At 29.8% G+C, this 20,853-nt stretch overlaps 1 protein-coding gene across 1 annotated transcript in view; it reads left to right on the top strand.

Annotated features, from left to right (window-relative positions):
- The window catches only part of LOC135960747 (5-hydroxytryptamine receptor 2A-like), a 44,284-nt gene extending 29,663 nt beyond the window's left edge, over positions 1-14,621 (top strand). Inside the window, exons 7-8 of the mRNA XM_065512117.1 lie at positions 13,173-13,400; positions 14,059-14,621. Of these exons, the coding sequence (XP_065368189.1) occupies positions 13,173-13,400; positions 14,059-14,562 (732 nt within the window). The 3' untranslated portion in view covers positions 14,563-14,621. The remainder of the gene's footprint in view (positions 1-13,172; positions 13,401-14,058) is intronic.
- Positions 14,622-20,853: the final 6,232 nt, after the last annotated feature.

Here is a 20,853-nt window from a genome sequence, read left to right as displayed (position 1 = left end):
TTTTTAATTTTCTTTATATATAAATATACATTTATATTTAAAAGACCTTGCTAGAATTATTACAAAGGGAAATGGCTATAAAAAATATTACATAAGTACTGTAATAATTTACTTGCATAAATTTGATTTACGTAAAAAATTTAAATTTGACATAATGCTAATTAGAGAGGAATATTTATAGAGTAAATATTTGTTAACATTCCATAGGCCCAACCTTGCCTATAAAGTTGTACAAATTTAATTAGATTTCATTAATATTGGAGAGAGTTTTAAAAAAAAATGGTTTGTTAAAAAACGTTTTTGGGTAATTTCTATATAAAATTATAATATGTACACCGGGATGGCCTTATTTTTTTCTCTGTCATTTAAAACCAAATGCTGAAAATTTGAGTTATTTTATTTGAAGTTTCTATTTTTGGGTCAAAGTAAAATATAAAAAACAAGTAAGAGGTGTATATTCGGCTGTGCTGAATCTTATATACCCTTCACCAAATTTTACTTTAAAATTAATTTTTTTAAATATTTTTAGGTAAACAAAATTTAATTGTTTTTCAAAATTTTTTTTTACAAATTATTTTTTAATTTTTTAAAGAAAAAAGTTTTTTCCTAATTTTTTTTGGAAAAATAAATTAATGACAAAAAAAATTGTTTGATGAAAAAAAAATTCGGGTTAAAAATATTTTTCCCGATTTTGACCCATTGTAGGTCCAACTTACTATAGCCTTATCTACATCGTTGCAATGGACTTTGAAATATCTATCATTAGATATCCGTATTGTCTATATTAATCCATCTATAGTAATCCATATATAGCTCAAAAATAGGTCAAAAATCGAGGTTGTCCCGGTTTTTTGCTAATATCTCCGTTATTTATGTACCGATTTTGCTGATTTTTAATAGCAAACTTCTCGAAAGCATGTCTGACTTTTATATTATTGAAGATTTGGATCCCGAAGATATCTGGGGTCTTCTGAAAATTGATTTCAACAGACAGACGGACATGGCTTAATCGACTCCGCTATCTATAAGGATCCAGAATATATATACTTGATGGGGTCGGAAATGAAAAATGTAGAAATTACAAACGGAATGACAAACTTATATATACCCTTCTTACGAAGGTGAAGGGTATAAAAAAATACTTAAAATCCATGTTTAAATATTATTCACCGAGCCTCGCAAAAGTAGGTAGAAATATTTAGGTTCATATAGAAATTGTTTATGTCCAACTTCATCGCGATATTAATTATTATAGGACAATTATGAATGTCAAAGTCATTTTCTGAAGGTCACCTTGTATGGTGATTATGAACAAGTGTTGACCGATCTTCGAGATACTTTACAGTATAATGTCAGAGTACTTAGAAATAATTTGTGTAATTTGATTTCCGCATAATCAACATTACTACGACCTTTTTCTCATCTTTCTGGCAACATATGGATTTCGAGCCAACAGAACTGCTCATCTTTTGGGGCCAAGAACGATTCAAGCCATTATCGGATACTCTGTTCCAAAGTGAAACGTATCCCAGAGAGAGCGTTCTGCATCGATCTGGACCATAAAGCTGGTGATGCAATATTTCCCAAACTACGTCATTATAAATACTTTTTAACAAACATTGCAACATGTGGCGGAAAGTTGTCATGATGGAATATTACGGTTATATGTCTGGCCTCATATTCTGGGCTTTTGCGGTCAATGTTCGCTTCAAATGAATCAGTTACGTTTCAGCAGCTCCTAATAGATAGGAAACTTTTTTTCCCATCAAATACAGAAAATAACTTAACGCCATGGATATTTGTTTTTAAATCGCAAGTAACACTAGTTTACAACGTTTTTGCTCATATTTAGGTCTTCTAACTTCGGAAAAAATATTAAAAAAAATCCTGGACGTCAAACTTTTGAGATATTTATTAAAAACGAAACATATAAAAATGAACATTAAATTAGGAAAAAAAATTAAAAGTGAAGTGTTTTAGTCCTTTTTTATAATTATTTTCATTTGTCTCCCTCACGACACTCCAATAGTAGTCTCCTAGCATATTCTGATCCCAAAAACCTTGATTATTCCTCTCGAAAAACTTCAAATCATGATGGAAACGCTCTCCATGTTCGTCACTCATGTGTCCGAGGTTTTCCTGTAAAAAATCCACATGAGAATCTAAATAGTGAATCTTGAGGGATATATTTACACCCATCTGTTCTAAATTATGTAATAAATTCGCAACAATATCTCTGTAATTTTGACTTTTCTTATTCCCCAAAAATTCTTGAACAACAAGTTTAGAATTCCATGGTGCATTTTCAACATCGGTTAATAGACACTAAAATTTGGTATCACCCAAAATTTTTGTTATTTGAGAACCCACAAATATCCCTTCTTTTAATTTAGCCTCAGAAAGACTCGGGAACACGCTGCATAAAAATTGAAATGCTGGTTTTGTCTTATCTAAAGCTTTTACGAAATTTTTCAATGTAAATAAGCATTTTGCACTGTTTGTGTTATAGGAAAACCTCGATTTGACTGAATTATTTTTCCGCAAATAAAAAAAATGGTCTGGGTTTATTTTACACTTTCTAGAAGACATTTTAAAATAGTTTTTACTTTAGAGTTTTGTATTTAATAGCGTCTTATTAACGTTTATCTACAAGAAAGATGTACTTTTAAACAGTATTTATTTTTTTTGGAATTTGTCAAAAAAAAATACAACTCTGAAAGTATTTAGTAGCTTCGCCAGAGTGTTGAGTACCCAAAAACGATGTAAATACTTAATTACCACAATTCGGTACACTACAGTATGCATTAGTAGTACTCAGGGCAGGTGAAAAATAAAAACCCATATATCTCAACATTTTGACGTATAGGTGGGAAACTAAAAATGGTCTATTAACTAGCGTCCCTAGCTCTTCTCAAAAATATAAATTTCATTCCATGAGCAAACAAAAATATTTGATTTGTAAACTAGTGTAATGAGTCGCTGCAAAAATTATTTTCTTTTATAGCTTTCAAGCATCATTTCGGATACTAACAATCGTCTTTCAAGGTCTCTTGGCTTGTTTTCGTAGGGTACCCTATTTCCCTACTTTTTTGTGAATCCTGCTGCTCCCAAACGTTTTTGAAATTGCTGCTTGAGTAGCTAGCTCCCAATGATTTTGCAAGCTTTTGTTGAGTTTAGCAACAATCTTCATGGAGCAATGACTCCAATTCTAGGTCTACAAGTTTTTTTGGCTGGACTGGTCGTAGTTTGTCTTCCGAGTCAAAATAACTTCTAAACCGCACAAACGATCCACCACACATTCACAATAAGCTTTGGTGAGCAATCGGTGGGCTTTAGCTGCACTTTTTCAAATTAAAAAAGTAAAGCAAAACTTCCCGCATATGGCAATTCATTTCTACATAATTCGACAATTTCGAAGCAAAAAAAAAAACTATAATGTTCAATAACTAAAAGAAAATAAATGACAGATATTGTCCCTTCAAAATGGCATATAAGTTATTAAAAACAAAAACCGCGTTCAAAATGTACTTTTTCTATTGTAAATCCCGCATTTTTAAGTCATATACCCAATAATATAGATGCAAATAAATCAGTTTCATAGATGTAGCCAAAATAAATATTTTTGTTTTCTGAAAAAAAATCTCTAGAACCACAAAACCGGCTTTTATAATGTAATTATAAGAATCCAGAATATCCTTGAGAGTAGCTTAGTGGGTAACCAATCGTAGCAAACACATTCGTCTATGTGAGCCTAGTTCCTTGAGCAAGTAAAAGTACTTATGTTGGTGCTTTTGTTGCTGTAGAAGAGTGTTTATTTGTTTGTTTGTTTGAGTTTTCAATGCTTCATTGACAATGTAAATATTTACACAACTCATTCAATATGATTTATTTTGATTTTTCCATTTCCAGTATTTGTGTGAAATTATATTTTCGTTCTACAACTAAAAAAATGTCCTTTACAAAAATATTGTCATAACTAAAAAAATATTCTTTTTAAATAAAGTGTTCTTGAATGTAGGAATTGCATAAAACTTTGCTTAATATAACTTAAAGTAATATGAAGAGCCGCAGAACAAAAGGTACTTTTTCACATCTTTTCAACGCATAGAAAACATAATTTTTAATTTTGTTTTTAACAAAACGTACTTTTTCTCTTTATTTTTTAACAAAAGTTTCTTTTTCCGATATTAAAATGGTTTTATATCAAACATTCTTAACGTTTAATATGGTGACTTATGGCAGTTGGATGTATCTATTGATAAGTAAGAAACTTGTTACCATTTCCAGGTTCATGCAGTTTTTAAAATAAAACTCAATTTCCCAAAAATTTTAAATGTGCGAAAAAGGTTGGCAATCGTTACCACTAAGCTACCTGTACCGATAAACCAATAATCTATTATCTAAAATTATTGATTACACTATGCTACACCAAAAACAAAATTCAGGGGTTCTCACATATGTTGTTTTAAAGACCATATAGTTTCGAAATACTTAAACTTGTTTAGTACTTCGTTTAGTACTTCTTTTATTAGCAAATGTAGTGAAATTAAGATATTCTTAAAGCAACAAATGCCTATAACTCTGAAATATTAATATGAAAATATTAAGTAGAAATTTATAACCGATTATGGCCAATAAGCTAGGTTGTTGAAAATAATAATTAAATAAAAAAAAAATTATAAGAGATAAATAGCACACGCAATGTTTTTTCAATACCTAGCCGAGCGCATTTCAAATTCTAGAAAAAATGGCACATGTTTAAAAATGTTACATATCGAAGGAGCCCTACTTTGAGCCCCATAGCGCCGCCCATGGAGCATTTGTAAGGCCCATTTTAAATTTTATCCCAAGCAGACCAGCCGTTTAGAAATTCAAAATTTATTTATTTTGATTATGCCCCACTTTGCAGCGCATATGAATAAAAAAAATATAGCAAAAAAAATATTTGTAGTTTTTAAATTTTAAATTTAAATTTTTTCGAACTTTTGCAAATATAAACCGATTTTAACAAATAATGTCTTATTTTTTCACATATAAAATTTTCTTTATAAAACTTTTCAAAAAAAGATTGGTTTTTATAGAAAAAAAATTAAAATAACTATTGTTGAATTTGAAAAATTACGAAAAAAAAAAACGAGACTTTTTATAAAAACTTACAGTGGCTCAAAGCCAAACTCGTACACTAGGAAATTTTGTATATATCTCTTAATTTCAGCTTACCTTTTAAAGTTAGATAAAAAGTGTGTTTGGGAGGGTTGTAGCTTATGTAATTCTTTATTCAATTCATATGTAAAATAAAAGTAAAACCATTTAAATAACACTGTAAATAAGAATCTAAAAAAAAATCCGCTAAAAGCCAAACTCGTACATTTAACATGGTATGGTAAAAAGGTAACAATACCATAAAAACCATTACTTTGCATGGTAACCTTTTGCTTGAATAAGCTTTTATGGTCTCTTAGGCATATTTTCCACTAGTTTGCGGCAAACGGTGGGATCAATATTTTCCCATTCCTCAGTTAGAACACTTCTCAACTCCTATTTATAGGAAATTTGGTGTTGTCTCACTTTATTATCGAGGTAGCCCCAAAGATTCTCGATGGGGTTGATGTCAGGGCTCTGGGCAGCTGTCTCCATTACATGAGGACAATTGTACAATAACCACGAACTGACATTGTAAGCTGTATTCTGAGGTAAAAATAGTAAGTGTTTGATAAATTCAGTTTTGGCTTTGATAATGGCAATTTTAGTATTAAAATTTCTAAATATATTTTTTGGTCCATTATGCCTTCTATGAAATGAAGAGAACCTGGACCAGCTTTCAAGAAAGACCCTAAAACCACGATCCACCACCAAGCTTTACAGTAGATTTAACATGTTTTGGTAAGAGCTCCTCATTAGCCTTTCGCCATAAATATGGTTTTCCATTATAGCCAAATATGTTAAATTTTCTCTCGTCTGTGAACAGCACATCTTTCTAAAAAGAAGAATCCTTTGATTTATGTAGTTTGGCGAAGTTAAAGCAGTCCTTTTTATTTCTCTTGCTAGGCAAAAGCATTTTCTAGCCATTCTACCATTCGAATTCGCTCTTTCCCGCAATGGACGTAAGTTTGAAAGAGCATGCAAAGAGATCCTTTTTACACGCTCTGACAATATTTCGCTCTTCAGCTTCACTGAATATTTTATTGTGTGCATTTTTGGGTTTATTTTTTATTTGTTTTGAAGTCCTGTATCGTTTTAGAATGTATTAGTAGAATCACTCCTTCCCAGAATTTTGGGAATTTCAAGAAGAGATTTTCCATCCCCCGGAAGCTTTACAGCAAGCTTTCGGGTTTCTTCGGTTGTTTGTCCGTTATGTCTTCCATTTGTTATTTTGTAGCAGATTGTAATTGGCCATAGCTTTCACATAAGGACCACTTTTGAAAAATACATAAAATAAAATAATTTCTTGTAAATATCGATATCGAAGCAAAATTTTCCACAGAACAGTTTTAGAATGGGATTTAGTTACAATCAGTCCCTAATTGCCATAGCTCCCGAAAATAACTTTATAACGATAGGGCATAGAGGGACGGACTTAGTGGGTGAAATTTTCCTGAAAAGTATTATTTGTTTATCAGAAATGTTTGCTGTTGAAAACGGGGAAAGCAAAATTGGCTAAAACTGTGTATTTTTAAATTTATTTTCTTATGAATAGATTTATTATGGACCAGTTAAACATTTGTATACAAAGAAAGTGTTTTGAAAAAAAGTTTTTTTTAGAATTGGAGGAGAGCATATTGTCAGCTTCTGAAAAAACTTAGTTTTATATGCATTAGGCCGTTTTTCAAGTTCAGGCAAAAAGTGTTATTTTGTAGCAGACTGTAATTGGCAATAGATGTTTTGAAAAAAGTGAACTTTAAAGTCTTTTTCACTTCATGCTTCCATTATGAAAAATCACAAATTTCTAGTTATAACGTTTTGGTTTTATTGTACAACTAAGCAATATTCATAAATATGTATGTATGTACTATTTGTAGGTATATTGAAAAACGAAAATTGATTTTTTTCCTTTCACTCCTTCATCAATCAGTTTTAAAGTTTTCAAGTTTTATTTGAACATAATAATTGTTTGTTTTTGTTTGTGTTATTTAAAAGAGAATTTTTTTGTGAAGAAAATTGTTTAATTAAATTGATATTCAATTATATTTTATATTAATTATAAAACTTAAAGAAGTATAGATATGAAACAAATAGTCAATAAATAAACTAAAACTTTATTCCTTTACAACATATTTTTTTAGTCAATAAGTAGTAAAATCTAGCAGGAATTTGAAAATATACTAGTTTTCTCTTTTACTACTTTTGATTTGAAAAAGTAAAAAATACTGTCAATAAAATAAAATTTTCTTGAATTTCGTTCGTTTACTTTTACTAGAAATGTATTCGAACAAGGCTTGTTTTCTAACTTTGCTCACTTTTTTGCGAATATTATTGCAATCAACTTTAAATCATTAAAGAAGGAAAAACTATAGCAATTTAAATGGACAATAGGGCAGCTCTTATTTTGGGCATATTCGATATTCGGTACTTTCATTAAGTGCTCAAAATTCCAACTAAATATGATAACATTTAAAGGCTTGGAATTGGTTAAAGTTTAATAAAAATTTAAAAACTAAGCACCACCCTATTGTAGTAGTTACATATTTTTTTCTTCCTTCCACAAATTTCCCTGTCAGCAAGATGTTTCACAAATTTAATTCTCCTTTTGTTATGTTCCACAACAATAAGTTGAAATTGAAATTCCTCATGCTTTCATTTTAAAAAATTTCTTGTAAAACTGCCTTAAGGCGATACAATGCAGAGCAACATTCTCTATTTATTTACCAACATTTATTTATATTTTACCAATTATCTACAGAGTTGTTCACAATAATTTGCGTTTTCTTGCAAAGGAATTACCAGTCAGTCAAATACAGTCAGAATAATTTAAGTGAAAATATACACACATAAACAGAAATTATTTAAATTATTTTCACTCGAGTTGTAATGAATATTATTATTTTTTTGGTATATAAATAGGTACAATGTCGTTAGTTTTTTTTAAATATTTTTTTAAATGAATTTCTTACTGTACATAATGTGTCTGGCGATGAAAATTCATTGAACTAAGTCTTTATTTATTACAAGGACATACATATATATTTCGCGTATAAATAATGTTTTAAATATTATTTATATAGTGAATTATTAAATATCAAAAGTCACAAAAATCATTTTATATAAACATTATGGTACAAGAAAAAACAACATGCTGGTATTGACCAAAGTCCCAAAATAAATGAAATTTAAAATGTATTTCTTACAATGCAAAATTCTCTATCTACACGTTTTATTTATTTATACAAAATTAGTATTCTTTAATAAAATTGCCAATAATGGAAAAGTTTAGAATTTTGTAGCGTCCTAAAAAATATATTGTAAAAGAAATAATATAATATTCCTTATTAATTAGTGATAAAAACAGTTTCTTTCCTGTCCTGAAAACGTGTGTTTTCTTGGAAGGTTTTGATTTCCAGTGGGGCAGAATCAAACATTTTTGGAAATAAATCTGGCATTTCTAAACGGCTGGTTCGATCCCGATTTGAAGAGAGTACAGCCAAGGAGTATTCGAAATGGGCCCTACGAACGCTCCAGGAGCAGCGCTATGGGGACTCAAAATAGGGTATCTTCTACATGTAAAATTTTCATTTCAAAGATTTTTATATTTTTAGAAAACGCTTGGCTAGGTCGTGAAAAAACATGCATACATGTGCATTAATCTCTTATAATTTAAAATTTTTTTAAAATTTTGTCATACTGTTTTTTTAAAAATATAGGGCGTACATTTGCACCGAAAGGACTCGAATTTATTATGTCAGTTAGATAACTAAATTACCAATAATATAAAAAAGATTCCATAGTAATATCAATTATGGATCCACAAAAAAACGATTTTCGATATAAAAATTCAAAAAATAGTAGATTTTTGCTGTTTTTTTGGGGAAAAGGTTACTTAACTCTTTTTTTTATTAAAAAGAAAACTTTCTTTAAGAACATATGACAATTTTATGTTTTTTTGTAAGATATCTATACAGAGAACATTTTGGTATAAAAAACATGTCCTAATTTTAGAACATGTCTCCCCTACGCCCTTCGAAATTTGAATTCCAAAGCTGGGATCAGAAAACGGAAAACAGCTTTGGAACCATTGATGTGTTTCCTATTTATCCCCAAAGTATTTTCCCAGACCCAGAACCATATGGGCAAAATATTAAAAAATACCATTTTTGGGATTTTCGCTTACATTTTTAGGAATTCGGGATTCTCTTTGAACTTTAGACAAGTTTTTTTTACATTTTGTTATTTAAAATTACAAATTTAAAAAAACGATGAAAGTTTCATCGAGTTTTGTTAATAAATATCAATATCTCAATCAGATTAAAAAAAAAAAACTCCGTCCTTCAAAAATATTGCACTTTTGGGTTTATGACTAAAAAATGCGGGCGTATCTCTTGAACATATATGTTATTTATTCTCACTCAGTTATTGAACATTATAATGTTAACAACAAATATTTTTTTTGGCTTCGAAAGTGTCGAATATTATACCAACAAAGCGTCAAATCCAGAAAGTTTTGCTTTACTTCTTTAATTTGAAAAAAGTGACAGTAAAGTACATCGATTACTAATCAAAGCTTATGGTGAATGTGCACTAACAGCTTAAACATGTAAGAGATGGTTTGTGCGGCTAAGAAGTGGTGATTTTGACATTGAAGACAAATATCTGCCAGGTCAGTTTGAAGACCAAATTCATCAATAGCTTGCAAAATTATTGGGAGCTCTTCAAGCAGGAATTTCAAAACTCAAGGAAATTGGGTTGAATTGAAATCGACAGACCTTGAGATGGTGTTTGAAATCATGTTTGAATGCTTCAAAAGAAAATCATTTTTGCATTGAATCATTACCTACGATGAAATACGCATCCATTACGATAACCTGCTGGAGATTGTATGATAATAAAGTGGAATTGCCTAGAGTTAAAAAAAATGTAATTAATGAATACTTTCCTATCCAAATTTGATATCGAAGGTAAAAAAACAGAGATATTAGTGATTTTTAGTTAAATTTTAACTATTTCTTTTTCATGCTAAATTTTTGAGGTACTTTAAAATAAAATTCTTAATAAATGCGAAATTAACCTTAGGCTCTTTTTTGTTACGTCTTATTTCTGACTTTCTGCTTAAATTTTCCGTTTTGGTGTATTCATGGACTTATAGTAAAATGTCACGGATATTATTTTTGCGGAACATTTTAACCCCTTAAATCCCTGTTTTAATAGTGTTTTTTGCTCTTTTTTAAAAGAAGGACAAAAAAGACCCATGCCATGAGGATTTAGAGGGTTAACATATTTTACAGAAATATTCTCTGTAACATTTTACATAAATTTGCTGAACACATTTTATACCTAAAATGTAAGGATCACATGATTTCTTATGCCGATTACACTATGCAACAAATGAAGACTTTTGGAAAAACACAAGATCATGACAGTATAGGTTCGACTCTACTACTAAAGGGTAGTAAAACCCTATACTCAGTTTGTCCATTTTGGTGACCGATTTTTTTTTATGGTCCCCCAAAGTTTCTGAAAATCAGTGAGGCCTCTAAAAATGGTGTCATCAGTTTTTGGTTAACAGCTAATTCAGACTTTGTGATACGGCTTAACTTTATATGGCAATAATATAGCTAAGAGTCCGCCAAATAAATTTTGTTAAAATTTTTTACCAAAAAATAGCTTTTTCGTGCACTTTTGTTGAAAGAATATAGGAAGAAATTTTTTTTTTTACTTTTTTTAGAATAACTTCCAGGGACTCCTAAATTTTCAATAACAAAATTTAGCAAAGTTGTAGCTACGGTAAAGTTGAACAAATCTTGTGAACATATCAATGCAATCCGAACATATCTGGCATTCTACATATCTGTCAAAAATCACTTTGTAGCATACAAATTTTATTTTTTTACTATTTTTTGACTCTAAAACAAAAATTTTTTGTTAAAAATTCGAGTGTAAACTTCTCTATTGTGCTGAAATAACGAAGAATGGGCAAATCATTATCGGTATGATCCGGGCGCATCACTTTATCCGATCTTGATCACGCAAGACCGGCTTGATGCAAGATATGAAAAAACATTAAAATTTTTGAAAGTGGGCATGGTATGTGAAGCTTCTGAAGAGTAAATATAAGCTTTTTATATAAGTTTTTGAAATCGTTGGAAACCTTATGACTTGTAGATTGACATTTTAGTGAAATTAATTAATTTTGTGTTTTTTTCGGACGTATTTTACCTTAAAAATTAACAATATTATAAAATGGTGATTTTCCATCAAGAAAAATAAAAAAATTTAATTAATGTAAAATTTGAACAATTACAGACATCACAATAAAATTCGGAAATAATATAGATCTAAATGTTCTTAAGTCAATGGCATCACTAATGTTGCCATTCTTTGTTCTCAAACATCGAAATTCCTAAAACGGGGAAAATGTGTTCCAAAAACTGAGTTTTTTTTTAGAAAATAGCCCACTTTGACGTTATTTACAGTATGATAGTAAAAACGTTTTGTATGTATATAAACAACATATAGGGCTATACAAATATGATGAGTTTCTGAGGATCGGTGCTTTGCGCTTTTAGAATTTTTTACTCAAACCTAAAATTTTGTTTAAAAATTGGCCAAGTTTGGATTAGGTACAATGTCCGCTTAAGTTATTCAAGTTTTACTTTATACGTTTTTGCATTAAGTTCTCTTTCCAGATCATAAAAAATGTATATAGCCACGAAGAAAATTAGTTTTTTATAAAAGAAAAATAATGGAGACTTTTTTGGGAAAAAACACACGCATACAAAGTTGAAATATATAAAAAGAAGCTTCAACTTTGGATGCGTGCAACTTTTTATAGGGACGAAATAATTGTTATCAGGTTTGTTTTATTTTCTTTAGAATTTTATCGCAAATATACGTCATATATAAAAATCAAATCTCGACCTTTCGTAGGCCCATCATATATAAAATACAAAAAAAACATCGAGCAAAATTTAAAAAAAAAATAAACCTAAATATCTCTTGAACTAAAAGAGATGACCTACAGATAAAAGCATATTTATCGGTCACCAAAATGGACAAACTGAGTACAGGGTTTTACTACACTTTGGTAGTAGAGTCGAACCTATATAGTCATGATCTTGTGTTTTTTTCACTGTTGCACTGTGTTATCAATAAGAATGTGCCAGAGTTGAGAAACTTTAACTCCCCCTCAAATGAAATTCAGATGTAAACTTTCAAAACGCCGATACAAGTGTCTTTTTTTTGTCTCCTCTAACAAAATTTATTGGTCGAACCTTGTAATTTTGGAAAAAATTTGATTTTGTTGTATAGTGTTATTTTTTTACGATCGGAGCAGAACACTCTCTTACTGAGATAGGCTTCACTTTGGAGCAGAGTATCCGATATGGGTTTTATTCGTTCTTGTCCTCAAAATATGAGCAGTTCGTTTGTCTCGGAATACAATACAAATAAATTTATATTGTGCAAATAAAAGCTAATAAATTTAAAAAATACCGCATTTTTAAGTGGAACTGCAAATTTTGTGCAGAGCGGTCCATACTTGACCTGGTAGCTATAAGGTCCACTTCCGAAAATTACTTTAACGATCATAAAATTACTAAAAATGTTTTTATCCAAAATCAAATCATCATAAATAAGTTTCATATAGAAAGAAATCAAGCGACCTCATTTCATGGCGATGGGTCCATTATTGGTTATAGCTCTCAATAAGGCTCACTTCCGAATATCACTTAAACGATCATAAATCTCATACAAATGTTGTTATCTAAACAGAATTTACCAGATAGGTGTTTCATATATACAAAAATATCATGCCACCTAATTTCATGATGATGGGTTCATAATTGTTCATAGCTCCCATACAATGCCTACTTTTCAAAAAAATAAATTACTAATATTTTAAAGAAATATGTTTTTACTCATTTACTCAATGTAGGCTATGGTCTATATTATCGTGCTTATTTTCTATTACAAAACCTTTACATTTTCTCCTAATTTCATAGTTATTTTCTAATATTTTTCAGGATTTCGCAGAAAAACAAAAAAAGAGACGCATAAAAATTTGCTTTAGCAAAGATGTTTCATCCGAAAAAGGTTTCAACTCAACGGGGGGTGATAGTATTGCAAATAATTCGAATCTCAATATCAGAGAAGAAACTGAATTTAGTACGAGTAATATTGATAGTAAAAGTCATGCGGGTACTGAACTGACCAATGTCTCGGATGAAAACACCACCAGTATGGCAGATGAAGTAAGTATTTTTTTAATATAAAGCAATCAAAATAATCCAAATTAAAACCTAATAGAATATATGCAATATATTTTTCAATTCAACTGTTTGTAAAATAGTTATTTTTGTGAAACTTAAAAATGAAATACAAAATGAAAACAAATATTTTGTTATACCAAATTTGTTTCCTTTGTTAAATTAAAATTTAATTTAATTTTTACTTGTCAGTAATAATTAGCAACTTCTTTGTCAAATTTTACATTCAAAATCATTAGTACCAACACACTCGAGTTGCTTTCATTAATACCCTACAACATGAGTGATAAACTTGTTATTCTATTTGTAGTTTCTCCATATTAATTTGCGTCATATATCCTTTCCACTCATGGTAGGAGTATAACAATTCAAGTAAATAACCAAAAAATAATAGTTATAACAAATTTAGCCTAAAATCTGTTTTACATAATTTCCCGATGGGAAATACTACCCTCAATTTTCTATAATTTTCATAACATCGTTAACCATATTTGTCTTCTCCTAAGAGATTTCACTGTTTCGTACATGAATATTAATCTACCATTTATTAATTTAAATTCCTTCATTTTTTCGTATTTTGTTCTTGTTTTTTTTCCCAAATATGTATTAATGTACTACTGTCTCTGCTGTTTTATGTCATCAGCGCACACCCCTGCCTTTAGAGATTTCAACGGTATCCCAGCAGGTTGCTGCTACAACCTCAACATTTCAACAGCATGTCACAGCCATTGTGCTGACCTCCGCAACAACACGCCTTGGTGCGTGCAACATTAAACAACAACAACAACAGCAATTTCCCTCACTGCTACACACAACGAATCCCCACCAAAAGTTGGCCAAACGTCGCCAACAAATCGAAGCGAAACGCGAACGTAAAGCCGCCCAAACATTGGCCATCATAACGGGCGCCTTCGTTGTCTGTTGGCTGCCGTTCTTCGTGATGGCTCTCATGTTGTCGCTGTGCAAAAGCTGTGAAATTAATGAAGCTGTCGCTTCGCTGTTCCTATGGCTGGGCTATTTTAATTCTACACTTAATCCCATCATTTATACTATTTTCAATCCAGAGTTTCGGCGTGCCTTTCAGCGTTTATTGTTTGGCAAGGAATATGTTGCCAACAAATGTAAACGCCGCAGTGGCAACATATGATCTTAGCTGAAGGGGCCCTCGGAGCCCAGTGTTGCAGTGGCTGGCGATGAGTATACAAGTTGCGCGTGATGTTAAATATGGTAAGATGATTAAATGTTTGTTGCCTGCACATTCATACATATTTCAGCTACTCATGCATTGCATTCTGGGGAAATATACTTATAGTCTTTTAAAGTTTGTGTTAAAGGCAAAAAAAGAGATTATATTTAAACCGTTTTTTTATGAATATAGGAAGTTTTATGTATGACAACTTTTAGTTAAAAAATTCTGTGGAGAATTGTTAGCATGCGAGAATGTTTCGAGATTTGAAGGAACATTTAATTAAAATTAAAAGCTTTTACAATTTGTCGTATTTTTCTTTCTATAAATTACAACACCATAATGGGGAGGGCATTATAAAAATTAAGCAAAACATAAAAGTGGCTATAAGTCGGTAAATAGTGGACCAAATGGAAAAAGGAAGACCATCTGTGATCACTCATATTTTCAACCAAAAATCGATTTTTTATATGAAAATGAAGTAAAACATAAAAGTGGCTATAAGTCGGTAAATAGTGGTCCAAATGGATAAAGGACGACAATCTGTGATCACTTATATTTTCAACCAAAAATCGATATTTTACATGAAAATGGAGAAAAACATAAAAGAGGCTATAAGTCGGTAAATAGTGGTCCAAATGAAAAAAGGACGACCATGTGTGATCACTTATGTTTTCAACCAAATCGATCGATTTTTTATATGAAAATGAAGCAAAAAAAAAAATTTGCTATAAGTCGGTAAAAAGTGGTCCAAATGGAAAAGGGTCGATCATCTGTGATCACTTGTATTTTCAACCAAAAATCGATTTTTTTATATGAAAATGGAGTTAAACATAAAAGTGGCTATAAGTCGGTAAATAGTGGTCCAAATGGAAAAAGGACGACCATCTGTGATCACTTATATTTTCAACCAAAAATCGATTTTTTATATGAAAATGAAGTAAAACATAACAGTGGCTACAAGTCGGTAAATAGTGGTCCAAATGGAAAAAGCACGACCATCTGTGATCACTTATATTTTCAAACAAAAATCGATTTTTTATATGAAAATTAAGTGAAGCATTAAAGTGGCTATAAGTCGGTAAATTGTGGTCCAAGTGGAAAAAGGACGACCATCCGTGATCACTTATATTTGCAACCAAAAATTGATTTTTTATATGAAAATGCAGTAAAACATAAAAGTGGCTATAAGTCGTTAAATAATGGTCCAAATGGAAAAAGATCGATCACCTGTGATCAAAAATCTATTTTTTATATGAAAATGAAGTAAAACATAAAAGTGGCTATAAGTCGGTAAATAGTGGTCCAAATGGAAAAAGAACGACCATCTGTGATCACTTAAATTTTCTACCAAAATTCGATTTTTATATGAAAATGAAGTGCAACATAAAAGTGGCTATAAATCGGTAAATAGTGGTCCAAATGGAAAAAGGACGACCATCTGTGATCACTTATATTTTCAACCAAAAATCGATGTTTTATATAAAAATGAAGTAAAACATAAAAGTGGCTATAAGTCGGTAAATAATGGTCCAAATGGAAAAAGGACGACCATCTGTGATCACTTATATTTTCAACCAAAAATCGATGTTTTATATGAAAATGAAGTAAAACATAAAAGTGGCTATAAGTCGGTAAATAGTGGTCCAAATTGAAAAAGGACGATCATCCGTGATCACTCATATTTTCAACCAAATATCGATTTTTTATATGAAAATGGGGTAAAACATAAAAGTGGCTATAAGTCGGGATATAGTGGTCCAAATGGAAAAAGGACAACCATCTGTGATCACTTATATTTTCAAACAAAAATCAATTTTTTATATAAAAATGAAGTAAAACATAAAAGTGGCTATAAGTCGTTAAATAATGGTCCAAATGGAAAAAGGACGACCATCTTTGATCACTTATATTTTCAACCAAAAATCGATTTTTTATACGAAAATTAAGTAAAACATAAAACAGGCTATAAGTCGGTAAATAGTGGTCCAATTGGAAAAAGGACGATCATCTGTGATCACTTATATTTTCAACCAAAAATCGTTTTTTTATATGAAAATGAAGTAAAACATAAAACAGGCTATAAGTCGGTAAAATGTGGTCCAATTTGAAAAAGGACGATCATCCGTGATCACTCATATTTTCAACGAAATATCGATGAAAATGGGGTAAAACATAAGTCGGTAAATAGTGGTCCAAATGGAAAAACGAAGATTATCTATGATCACTTATATTTTCAAACAAAAATAGATATTTTTATACAAAAATGGAGTAAAACATAAAAGTGGCTATAAGTCGGTAAAAAGTGGTCCAAATGGATAAAGGACGACCATCTGTGATCACTCATATTTTCAACCAAAAATCGATTTTTTATATGAAAATGAAGTAAAACATAAAAGTGGCTATAAATCGGTAAATAGTGGTCCAAATGGAAAAAGGTCGATCATCTGAGATCACTTATATTTTCAACCAAAAATCGATTTTTTATATGAAAATGAAGTAAAACATAAAAGTGGCTATAAGTCAGTAAATAGTGGACCAAAAGGAAAAAGGACGACCATCTGTCATCACTTATATTTTCAACCCCAAATCGATTTTTTATATGAAAATTAAGTAAAACATAAAAGTGGCTATAAGTCGGTAAATAGTGGTCCAAATGGAAAAAGAACGACCATCTGCGATCACTTATGTTTTCCACAAAAAATCGATTTTTTATATTAAAATGAAGTAAAATATAAAAATGGCTATAAATCGGTAAATAGTGCTCCAAACGGAAAAAGTACGATCATCTGTGATCACTTATATTTTCGACCAAAAATCGATTTTGTATATGAAAATGAAGTAAAACATAAAAGTGGCTATAAATCGGTAAATAGTGGTCCAAATGGAAAAAGGACGATCATCTGTGATCACTTATGTTTTCAACCAGAAATCGATTTTTTATATGAAAATGAATTGGTCCAAATGGAAAAAGGACGACCATCTGTGATCAGTTATATTTTCAACCAAAAATCGATTTTTTACATGAAAATAATATAAAACATAAAAGTGGCTATAAGTCGGTAAATAGTGTTCCAAATTTTCAAAATTTGGTTTTAAGATGACAGATAACAATATTTGTCCTTGGGAGCAGCCTAAATTGGAAATTTCCCATATAAGGGCCACACATTTTCTTAGACCTTAAAAAATTCACTTAAATATTATACTACTTTACCACTTTATTAAATTTTCTAAATTTAACTTTATTTTTTCTTCCACTTCTTTCTTCCCTGCTGTCTATCTCATTTAATGCAGTTTTTGGACGCTGTCTACAATGATGCCAGTATTATTTATTAACACAACCCTAAAGCAACTTGCAACTATTACTCTCTGTGTATTAGCACGCGTTACTTAGGCAAATTGTGTTGGACTGCAAGGACTTATTCTCTAAATATCCAAGGATTATTACATCGTATAAGCTGTATGTGTATGTTGAATATGAAATTACCCTTTTTCAACCATCATCATATGTACAGTATGTACGTATGTACCTTCTGGACGAGAGTACTCCTGTGTATTTAACTGTGGCTGTCGAGAAAAATCAATAATAAATTTTATTGACTTTGAAGTTGTTACGCTTTTTTTTGTGTGTGTGCTGGTGGTAAGTGTAATTGAATTTCTCAATATTATTTTCTTTGTATCAAGCGTTTCTACTTTAGAGAGTACTCGAATTTACACACAGTTAAAGGGCAGAGATAGAATTAATTAATAGAGTTTTTTTTTTACTGGTCACATTTTTTTAAAGCTAATTTTAAGAAATTGTTATTTATTAGTCTTGTCCATGAGGTCATATACATAAGAAGAAATAAAAAAAAATTAAAAATTTGAAAACAAAATTATTTCAAACATTTAAAGCATGCTAAAATTCTTCGCTTTAATAAATGTTCAAGTTATATTGAAAGTTTGTGATATTCTTGTTCTCTTTGTGATACCCAGACATCAATGAGATATATCCATGTCTCTAGTAAATTGCAATATTGTTTTTACCTTTTCAAAAAGACTGTTTATTTCCTTTAGATAAATCATATTAATTTAAATGCAAATAAAAGCGATAAGTAGTTTAAAAATTTTAACAACTCTTTATTTATTTACATTTACACAAGAATTTAAATAGTTTATCACCCTATGATGTTAGCTCTAACAGTGCCCTCTATATACTAACTCACTCACAATTCGCTGTTACTATTTACATGCACAGCGACATCTTCTAGAAGTCTCGTGAATAATCTAACAGCAAAAACACAATAATCACCTACAGTTTTTAAAGCTGTTTCACAGTCAATGTTCACATACTTATAAACAATGTTAATAACAGCATGCTATCAACATTGTTGATAAGTAAAAGTTTCTTTTGATGGAAATGTTTATAAACATGATGAATGTTGCAAACAGCCGTTACAGACCTTAAAATTCAAATTTATAATCCCATTTTGTAACAACAAAATCCAAAAACATTTAAAGGCTTTCTAAACCACTACACAATTTTGATGTATTGTGGTTCCAGTAGTACAAATATGGCCCAAAATTTAAATAATATGGAGAGGCTTTTAAAAAAAAAAAAAGTTATAATTTTTTTTTTAGCAGTTTCTACACATAATTACTAATAACTAAAAAAGTGTTATTCCGATTTTATCAAAATAAACTCAGAAAAGTTGAGATTTATATAAGCTTTTATTCTCTTATATATTGCTTTAAAATAGGCTCAGTAGTTTCGGAATTAAAAAAATCATGAAAAATCGAAAACGTCAGAAATTGTTAAAATTTTTACTTTTGCGCAAAGTCACATGTAATAGGAACAAAATAACATATCAACCATAAATATCGATTGATTTTTTTTCGAATTTATTCACAATTAAGTAAATTTGCTCATTTTCTCAAAATTTTACTTTTTTGTTTGATATACACAAAATTGAGTAGTTAGTGTTCTTCTTTCGATTGATTGAATTTTGAAAGCAGTTTCCCCTTGCTATGTACAAATTTTCTCGTATATATTGTGTTTCAATCGACTCACTAGTTTCGGAGTTATAAAAAGAAATTGAAGCAAAAAATATATTTTTTACATGGAAATAGCAAATTTTTTTGTTTTCAAAAAATCATGAAAAATCGAGAACGACAGAAATTGTTCAGATTTATTTTTTTATGGAAAGCTACTTGTAATAGGAATAAAATAAAATATCGATAATAATAAACCATGGATTATTTTCGAATTTATTCAGAATTAAGTGAATTCGCTCATTTTCATAAAATTTTAGTTTTTTGTGTGATACACATGAAATTGAGTAGTGAATGTTCTTCTTTCGATTGACTGAGTTCTGAAAACATTTTCCTTATGCTGTGTATAAATTTTCACATATATATTGCGTTTCAATCGGCTCAGTAGTTTCGGAGTTATAATAACAATTTGAAGCAAAATACAAATTTTTTACGTGAAAATATCAAATTTTTTGTTTTAAAAAAATAATGAAAAATCTAAAACGACAAAAAATCTTCAGATTTATTGCTCTATCTCAAAGCCATATGTAATGGGAATAAAACAAGATATCAATCATAAATATCGATTTATTCTTTTCGAATTTATTCACAATTAAGTGAATACGCTCATTTTCACAAAATTTTAGTTTTTTCTTTGATATACATACATAGAGTATGTAATGTTCTTCTTTCGAATGATTGAATTTTGAAAACATTTTCCCCATGCTATTTACAAATTTTCACATATATATTGTGTTTAAATTGGCTCACTAGTTTCGGAGTTATAAAAAGAAACTGAAGAAAAAATATATTTTTTACATGAAAATAGCAAATTTTTTTGTTTTCAAAAAATCATGAAAAATCGAAAAAAGCAGAAATTGTTCGCACTTATTGCCTTTTCGCAAAGCCACATGTAATGGAAACAATATGAGATATCGACCATAAAAATGGATAGTTTAGTTTTGAATTTATTCACAATTAAGTGAATTCGCTCATTTTCATAAAATTTTAGTTTTTTGTGTGATACACATGAAATTGAGTAGTTAATGTTCTTCTTTCGATTGACTGAGTTCTGAAAACATTTTCCCCGTGCTGTGTACAAATTTTCACGTATATATTACGTTTCAATCGGCTCAGTAGTTTCAGAGTTATAATAACAATTTGAAGCAAAATATAAATTTTTTACGTGAAAATATCAAATTTTTTTGTTTTAAAAAAATCATGAAAAATCGAAAACGGCAA

Source organism: Calliphora vicina, chromosome 5 (genome assembly GCF_958450345.1).
Source record: "Calliphora vicina chromosome 5, idCalVici1.1, whole genome shotgun sequence".
Lineage (NCBI taxonomy): Eukaryota > Metazoa > Arthropoda > Insecta > Diptera > Calliphoridae > Calliphora > Calliphora vicina.
The sequence above is the reverse complement of the archived record's forward strand: the minus strand, read 5'-3'. Positions and strand labels throughout refer to the sequence as shown.